Source organism: Mobula hypostoma, chromosome 3 (assembly GCF_963921235.1).
Source record: "Mobula hypostoma chromosome 3, sMobHyp1.1, whole genome shotgun sequence".
NCBI classification, from domain to species: domain Eukaryota; kingdom Metazoa; phylum Chordata; class Chondrichthyes; order Myliobatiformes; family Myliobatidae; genus Mobula; species Mobula hypostoma.
In genome coordinates, this window is record NC_086099.1 from 184,962,746 (window position 1) to 184,970,979 (window position 8,234).

The window sequence follows — 8,234 nt, forward strand, 5'->3', positions numbered from 1 at the left end:
ACTCTATTTGATTTAGTAGATTATTTTATCTGATTCTACAACTGTATACATTCATGTATTGAAATGAAGCTATCCCCAAGTTCCAGCATTATTTGTGTAGCCCTACAGTTAAACAGCTTTTTAAGTTCATCACAAAAACTGCTTACATGTGATGAGGGGTTGTGCTGTATTATTCTCTACCTGAAGAAAAAACATCTCGTATTCCACTCTAATACTTAAGTACTTTAAAATCTATGTTCCTCGTTTTCTGACACTCCCACCATAGAAATAAGTCCATCCTATTGACTCCAGCTACAATTCCCATTGCCCATCAGCTCTAGATTATCTGGCATGGTTTCCTGTGGACCAGTCTATCCTCAGAGGTAAATCTCTGCTCCAGCCTTCCTGTGTAGTCTCATCTTTTCTGAAGGAATAGGGTCAGATAAAACCCTTCCCTCTTCAGCAGAGACTTATATTGGACGCTATATATAATTTTCCCCTAACTTATAAGTAGAGGATACATCGCTGTGGTCTCATGACCCTCTGCTGTGGCAGTCGTAGTTTATGTACTAGGACTTTCAATAAGAACTCAAGCTTGTGGCTTCAAGTCCAACTATAAGCACAACAGTATAGACTGACAGCAGCGTTGAGTTTTTTTAAATACATACTGTGCATTAGTTCAGTAGGTAGTCTTTTTGATTTAAAAAAGGACGTGACACTACTGTAAAGAAGTGGGAGTTGTCCTTGACACCCAGCGGTTCTCATCCTTCAAAAAACACACACAAATGCACGCACACACTCATAGAAAGAAGCATGCTGTTGGAAGCGTATACTTACAATGAATTTGAGTGCATACATAGGAAACGGATGCAATAATTAATTATAATCGGCATTGGTAAAATTGTAACTATACCTTGTGGACCTTCGTTGTTAAACCTCACAAATCTGTGCGGCATGTTTCCTTTGCCTCGACTTTAACTGCTTCCCAGCACAGGTAACGCGAAGACAGAAAAATACTGGCATCCATTTTTAATTTTGTTTTACAACCATTATTGCATAAACATCAAAGAAATGCTAAACATTAGCTTTGCAGTTAGTAAGGAGTTCGACAGTCTTCGGTTCGATTGCAAGTATACTTCCAAAAGAGTTCGAGTACTCTGGCAAAGGCAGGCATGGCCAAGAATCAAGCACTGGATTCGCACACGTAACATTGCAATTGAAATTGTACACAGACAATCTTTGTAGACATTTCCAATTGCAGTTTAACATGTACTTGTTTCAGTCTCATTTCAACTACACATTTTTAAAAGAAATATTTGGTAGATTTCGGCAAAAATGACAAAGAAATACTATGTAGCAACGGCTTGTGTGAATATTGAGAGAGATGCTGGCGGTTTCATCTATTCGCGGTTTAGACCGGGAACAACCACCTATCAACGAGAGCTAGCCAAGCACTAATGAGACCGAAACTCCAAACAAAGTGGTACTGGCGAAGACCCAAGCTCGAGCAGAGGACGGAGTGGCGACTGCGTTACGTTCAATGAATGGGCGATGGGGTGGTTACACCGAAAGACGACGGGAGTCTTCGCAGCGTCGGTGTGTTTCTCCTGTAGCCATAGAGACCGTTGTATCCAAATACTGGTTTAATTTCAGTGAGAAAGAGAGAATGACCTTTCACTTGATCTGCCGAGTGACCTGTGATAGAGAGACTCCTCGTGGATTCTTTTAAAACAAAGAATTACATTCTCTGAAGGGCATCAAAAGCAGAGGAAGCTTTGCTTAATTTTTACCGATGTTAACAGGTCAGACGAAGAGCTGTTCTGCTCAAGAAATGATTATTTGTAGGTAACTCATTGGCTACCGGGAGCTCGGGAACGTGCACATGATACACATTTCCTGGTGCAAAATTAATCTCTGCGGGACGCGGGCGAATTCGGCCCCTACACAATAAACTGGGGTTTGAAAGAAATATTCTTCCCTATTTTACCAGCTCCGTCTCCAGCATTATTCCTACATTTTAGTTTTTCGGATATCTTATGATTTTGTCTCGACATTTTCATAATTTTTTTGGATCACTATCGCCCTTAATCCGAATCTACTCTTATATTCGGCCCGCTATTCCTCGCCCTTGCTGGAAGATTTTGTGAGACTCAAAGCGGAACGCCCTCCCCCACTGATAGAGTCCTCTCCCCCCACCCCCCCAAACCAATGGGTGTTGCCGAACTGAAGAAGCGCCAAATGCTCCCCCCTTCCATCTTTTACCTGCTCCGTTTTTGTTTCTTTCTCGCAGGTAACAGGCAGCAGCTCCGGAAAGCTGGAATCGATCGACCACCACGCCGTGGACCGAGGTCCCATCGGCCACCTTGGGATAAAATACTTCATTAATATTTACCTCCTTAATCTATTGCTGGAAGATTAGCAAAATATAACCACAGAAGTATCACACAGCGTGCTTCCGTAGGCCGTGATCAATATTTGTGATCTGTTTAGTGGTCCTTTCTTAATATCCGGGAAAACGCTGGAACTTGAATCAGATCGCGATCGGAACTCAATACTGACACTCCAGAATGACCATTTGCTACAGTCTAACTACTGGTTGCGGCCCCGTACGGGGACACACGAGTTGGCATCTGGGTGGTTATCAAAATCGAACGGATATATTCAAAACTGAGATGGGGTTCTAACCAACAAAGAAATCTGGGATTACAGGAGAACAGACCCGAGGAACATGGGATCACCCACGATCCTGTTGAATGGCGAGCAACACACACGATGCTGGGGGAACTCAGGAGGTCAGGCAGCATCTATTGAAAAGAGTAAACAGTCGTGTGTGTTGCTCGGATTTCCAGCATCTGCAGATTTGCGCTTGTTTGCTGTTGAATGGCGGAGTGCAGAATGGACAATCTGGTCCACTCACCTGGCCGGTCTTTTTCAACAGTGGGAGGAGAGGTCTGGTCCTAAAATAGGCGGCCGAGTGCGGATCCCTTTGCGGGTTGTACGGAGGGATGACGCTTCCCGCTCGCGGCGCTGAACGGCTGTGTTCCCTGGAGATGGAGCTCACGGCCACGCAGTCCAGCAGGAAAGCCTTCTCCCTCCGCCGCAGCTCTTCGACCGGGGGAGAGGGGGCGAAGCGGGGAAGGCGCCCTGGCAGTTTCATCGCCCTTGTCTCCGACACAGGGCTGACCTGGGGAGCAGCTGGCAATCTCCGACACAGGGGATCGACAAAGGCGCGGAATTGGGTTTCTTGGAAACGATTCTGCATCGGGAACAAACGTGTTTTGTTTGTGTTGCTCTAGAAACAGGTACAGGCTAGTAAACCGACACTTTAGCAAGTAAAAATCAATTAGCCGGAGAAACTCGAGCCGGTCGAGCAGCATCTGTGGGCGCGACACTGCCATGTTTTGGGTTTTGCGTCAGTCCTGATGCAGTGTTTCAACCCGAAACACGGACGTTCCTTTCAGCGTATTTAATGGCTCAGTATGGACAACAGAAAATCCTGACCCAAAACTGTCCGATCTGAAATGAAGCAGAATGGAGTTTCGTTTATATTGTTAAATGTCTCCCTTGCGGCTATTCCCTAACGACAAAAATGTGAACGTAGACGCTTAAATGGGTGACACTGCCCAAGTACCGAGACGGCACACTGCACAAACCTAATCCCTGAGGCACATAACACGCCCAGGTTTGGTCAGTTTTCCCTGTATCCCAGGAAACAGACTACTGATATTTTCCGCAACAGTTCGAAGTTAATTAATAACCAAACTAGGTGTATCTTGAGATTCGTTTTCTTGCGGACATTTACAGAATAGAAGAAATACAATGGTTTTACGGGATGGGGGGACATAAACAGGCAAAGACAAACATACAATCATTGTGCAAAAGACGTCAAAACTGTAAATAATACTGAGAACGTGAGTTGTAAAGAGTTGTTGAAAGTGAGTCTGTAATCAGTTCCGAGCAGTGGTCAATGAAGTTATCCCCACGCTGGTTCAGCAGCTCGATGCTTGCAAGGTAATAATAACTGTTCCTGAACTTGGTGGTGTGGGACCCAAGGTTTCAGTACCTCCTGCCCGATATTAGTAGTGAGAGTAGTGGTTGGATGATGGTTGTCTTTGATGATGGATGTAATTTCTGTGACAGCGCTGTATGTAAATGTACTTAGCGGTGGGGGAGAAATTTGCTGTGAAGGACCGGGCTGTCCACCTCAGTCTGTCGCCGATTCCTTTCCTGGACATTAGTGTTTCCATTCTAGACTGTGATGTAACCAGTTCTCCTGCCTGTTGTTGATAATCAGCCCCGTGGTTTGGCCGACATTGAGGCCACTAAGCCGGCTTTTCAGATTCCCCTCCTATAGGCTGATGTATCGGAGTTGGAGCGTGTCAATATCACGCCACAAACCTGCTTAGATTGAGGCCCTCTTCCCTGCTCTATCCCCACACCTGCTGCATTGGGAACAATCCCACCTCTGTTATACCCTTTCAAAGTCCTGCTGTAAAGCTATTCTGGTTCAGGGTTCTTCGTCAGACTAAAGTAACTCCAAAATGCAGGAATCCTTCACCTATTGATCTTTTGTCTGGTAACTAAATATTTTGCAAGTTATTTTAGACCAGTCTTAGCATGATATCTTCTTTCAATTTGGATTCACTATCCTGTCGGCAGCTTTCTGTTTCAAGCAGCACTGACTGTACACAATTTTTTATTTTTGAAGCATTCATTAACTCTGTAACCTCCACAGCTTAATAAGGATACTCAACTAAAGCAAAAACAGAAAATAAGACTGAACTATCATTGTCAAACATCAAGGTGCGTCAAAGAGCTTCAAAGCCAGTGAAATACACTCAGTAGTCATAGGTACGCATGTATATCTGCTCGTTGATGCAAATATCTAATTGGCCAATGACGTGACAGCATCTCAATGTATAAAAGCGTGCAGACTTGGTCGAGAGGTTCAGTTGTTGTTTCTACCAAACAACGGAATGGGGGATGATCTAAGTGACTTTGACTGTGGAATGATGGTGCCAGAAGGGGTGATTTGTGTATCTCAGCAACGGCTGATCTGCTATGATTTCCGCACACAATGACCTTCAGAGTTTACAAAGAATGGAGCGAGAAACAAATAAAAAAGCATCCAGTGAGCAGCATTTCTGTGGGCTAAAGGATCTTGTTAATGAGAGAAATCAGATGAGATTGACTCAAACTGACATGAAGGTGACAGTAACCCAAATGACCACGTGTTACAACAGTGGTATGCTGAAGAGCATCTCTGAATGCACAACACGTTGAACCTGGAACTGGATAGGCTCAGCAGCAGAATACAATACTGGGTTCCACACCTGTACCTAATAAAGTGGCCACTGAATGCAAGCTTGAACACGGTCACAGTTGTAAAAGATGGAAATGCAGCATCCACGCTGAGCACATCAAGATCACCCGGTCAGCTATTGATTGAAGAGAAGATGACAGACAAGTTATGAGCAGGTCCCCTTTTCTCCAAACTCCACCAGGAGATTTCCTTTGGTCTATGTGATATGGCAGATCTGCTTTATTTTAAACCAAGGACGGCCTCTGCCACTTGCTGTCCTGTAGTACTGCAGTGGAGGTGCTGTGTTTGGGCTTGAACGAAAGGTCTACTGACTTGGGGAGATGCATGACAATTTGATGCAAAGCTGTCAGTTTTATAGAAGACAACTGCTCTCCTCGTCCTTCATGGACTGGAGGCGAATTCGGACGGCACAACCCTTTGTTACTTTACTGCAGGCTTTAGGTTTCTAGTTCTGCAGCCATATTCACAATTTGAGTGGAAGAAAATGTGGGAAATCATCTTTAATTATGTTTTTCCTTCGGCAAGGCCTAAAAAAAGGTAAAACAAATTGTTTTCACTGTTTAGCTTTAAAAAGACCAAGGGTTGTGAAAAGAATGAAGGTAAGATTTGGGAGCCTGGGTGGGTTGAGGTGGTGCTGGGAGAGGTGAGGAAATCCAGAGTTTTGAAATGCTGACATTTTATGAATCTTGCTTGACATGTGTTGGAATTAATGGAAAATAACAAATATTTTTCATCTTGAGAACTAGTTTCAATCCAGGAACGTTGTAATTACAGAATAGTTAAGATTCAGTTGTATTCTTTCTAATTCATACTGATTTTCCCATGTTTAACTTGGGTTGTCTCCCCACTTTGCTTCCTTTATAACTAAAGTTTTCTTTACCTACACGGAGGCTCCCATCATTTAAAGGACACACACACACACACACACACACACACACACATTCTAATCTAATCAATCTTTTACACATGTCTCAGTCAGACAAGATCAACTTGTGGTAGTTCCCTCCCAGTGGGACAATGGATTAGTGTGGATGAACAGAAAGGCTGTCATGAACATGATGGGCTTAGGGGCCCATTTTTGTGCTGTTTTACTCCATGAATCTATGTCTCCACGCCAGGAATTCCATAGCTTTTAATGCCATGGACCAATACCATCCAGCGAGGGGTCCACAGAGCCCAGGTTGGGAACCGCTACTCTAAACATTCCTCTCGTATTCCATCTCTGCCGATTCTGAAACTTCCACTTCCTTGATTCTTCTGTAAAACAGCATTAAAAATTGTACAAAATTCAGGGATAAGGTGAAGGGTGAACTCAAAACAAACACTGTAACAAGAGGAAAACTAGTAACTCGACAAACCAATGCAAATAAAAGCTGAAACGCCCCCTGGTGCTGATGGACTGTATCCCGGGTCTTAGCTGCATGACCGTGAAAGTGTTGATAGTGGTCAGCCAAAATCCAGGTTCTGAAAAGTCATGAATGCAACATTCCTGTACAAAAAAAAAGGAGAGGACGAACTGTGTGTTGGTTATCCTTCACTGGGAAGATGTTCGAATCGACAATTAAGCTAGTAGCAGTCCATTTAGAAAGTCTGCTAACAATATATTTTATAAATTTTAATGCAACATTTTGTACAAACGTTAGACTGCACTTAAAGGATTTTCTGGTTGCCCAGCTTTAGAAAGTATGTGGTTAAGCTGGAAGGGATGCAGAAAAGATTCACAAGACTGTTGCCGTCAGCTGGAGACCTTGAGTTATCACGAGAGACTGAATAGATGCCGTCACGAACCCTTTGGATCAGCGGGAGTCGCTTCGCCCCCGAGGGCTCCAGACCTCGGCACTCGATTTCACACGAATATTGTTAATTTACCCATTTGAGGCTTGTTTTTACCTGTTAATTGCTCCCTGAAACTCCCCCCCCATACTGTCTATTAATAACTGAGGGTTTCTCGCGCGACCTTGTAATATTTAAGTTACGCGCACCGAATATCTTGAACTGGCCTCGTCAAAATGACTTGTGCATCTTCGTTGATTCTGCGCATAAACTCCAGCCGGTGTTTTGTACACGCGTGTCCAGTTACTAGGCGCTCGCTAGCCGGGGTTCATCGGGACAGCAGGTCTGGGCCTGTACAGCTTTGGCCTGTCAAGAAACTGCTCCAGGAAATACTAACCTCACTACAGAAGTTCTCCGAGTCCGGTGGGCGAGATTTACGTCCTTCTGAGATTGGTTCTAGCTCCGAGCAGTCGCCTGTGCGTCCTGCCACGGATTTCCATAACTCCCGTGAAGGACCTGAGTGGTTCGATGGGAACCCCGAGTCTTGCTGTTTCTTTTTGATAAAATGCTCCTCAGCGTTTGAGTTACATCTTTCCAAATTACCTTCAGATCGAAATAATGTGGCATACACCACTTCACTCCTTTCGGGAGGGTCCTCTTTTGGTCAATGGTACAATGGGAGGATGCGCCCGCCGCTTCGCAGAACAACATAATACGGGAGTAAGCCAATCGGCTCGCAATGTCGTGTCGAACCTGCCAAAAAGCAAATCAGAAACACTAATTTCCACCCTCCCCCCCTACACAACGTCCATATCCCTTCATTTCTCTTGCATCCATGTGCTTATTCAAACGTCTCTATAAGGCCTCTACCACCATACGAGGCAGCGTATTCCAGGCGTCCACGACTCTTAAATAAATAAATTACTCCTGACATCCCCCGTTCCTCTCAGCTTTAATGCCCTCAGCTTTAATTAGACGTTTCATACCTGGGAAACAAATACTCCCGGTCTGCCTATGCCTCTCATAGTCTCATAACCCTCTATCAGATCTCCTCTCAGCCGCCGGCGCTTCAGAGAAAACAACCCAAGTTTATCCACTCTGTCATGACAGCACATGCTCTCTATACCAGGCAGCCTCCTGGTAAACCTCTTCTGCACCC

The 8,234-nt window shown here is 44.5% G+C and overlaps 1 protein-coding gene across 2 annotated transcripts; it reads right to left on the reverse strand.

Moving 5' to 3' along the window:
- Positions 1–50: 50 nt before the first annotated feature.
- On the reverse strand, positions 51–3,362 carry LOC134344443 (sperm microtubule associated protein 1-like). Of its 2 annotated transcripts, none has more exons than XM_063044239.1 (3): positions 2,897–3,362; positions 2,242–2,341; positions 51–1,674 (listed from the first exon to the last, which is right to left on the reverse strand). In XM_063044239.1, the coding sequence occupies exons 1-3, from the start codon at positions 3,239–3,241 to the stop codon at positions 1,517–1,519; spliced, it is 603 nt and encodes a 200-aa protein (XP_062900309.1). In that variant the 5' UTR covers positions 3,242–3,362; the 3' UTR covers positions 51–1,516. The 2 variants fall into 2 exon arrangements, with proteins under 2 accessions (XP_062900309.1, XP_062900308.1); XM_063044238.1 differs by having other exon boundaries at positions 51–1,701.
- Positions 3,363–8,234: the final 4,872 nt, after the last annotated feature.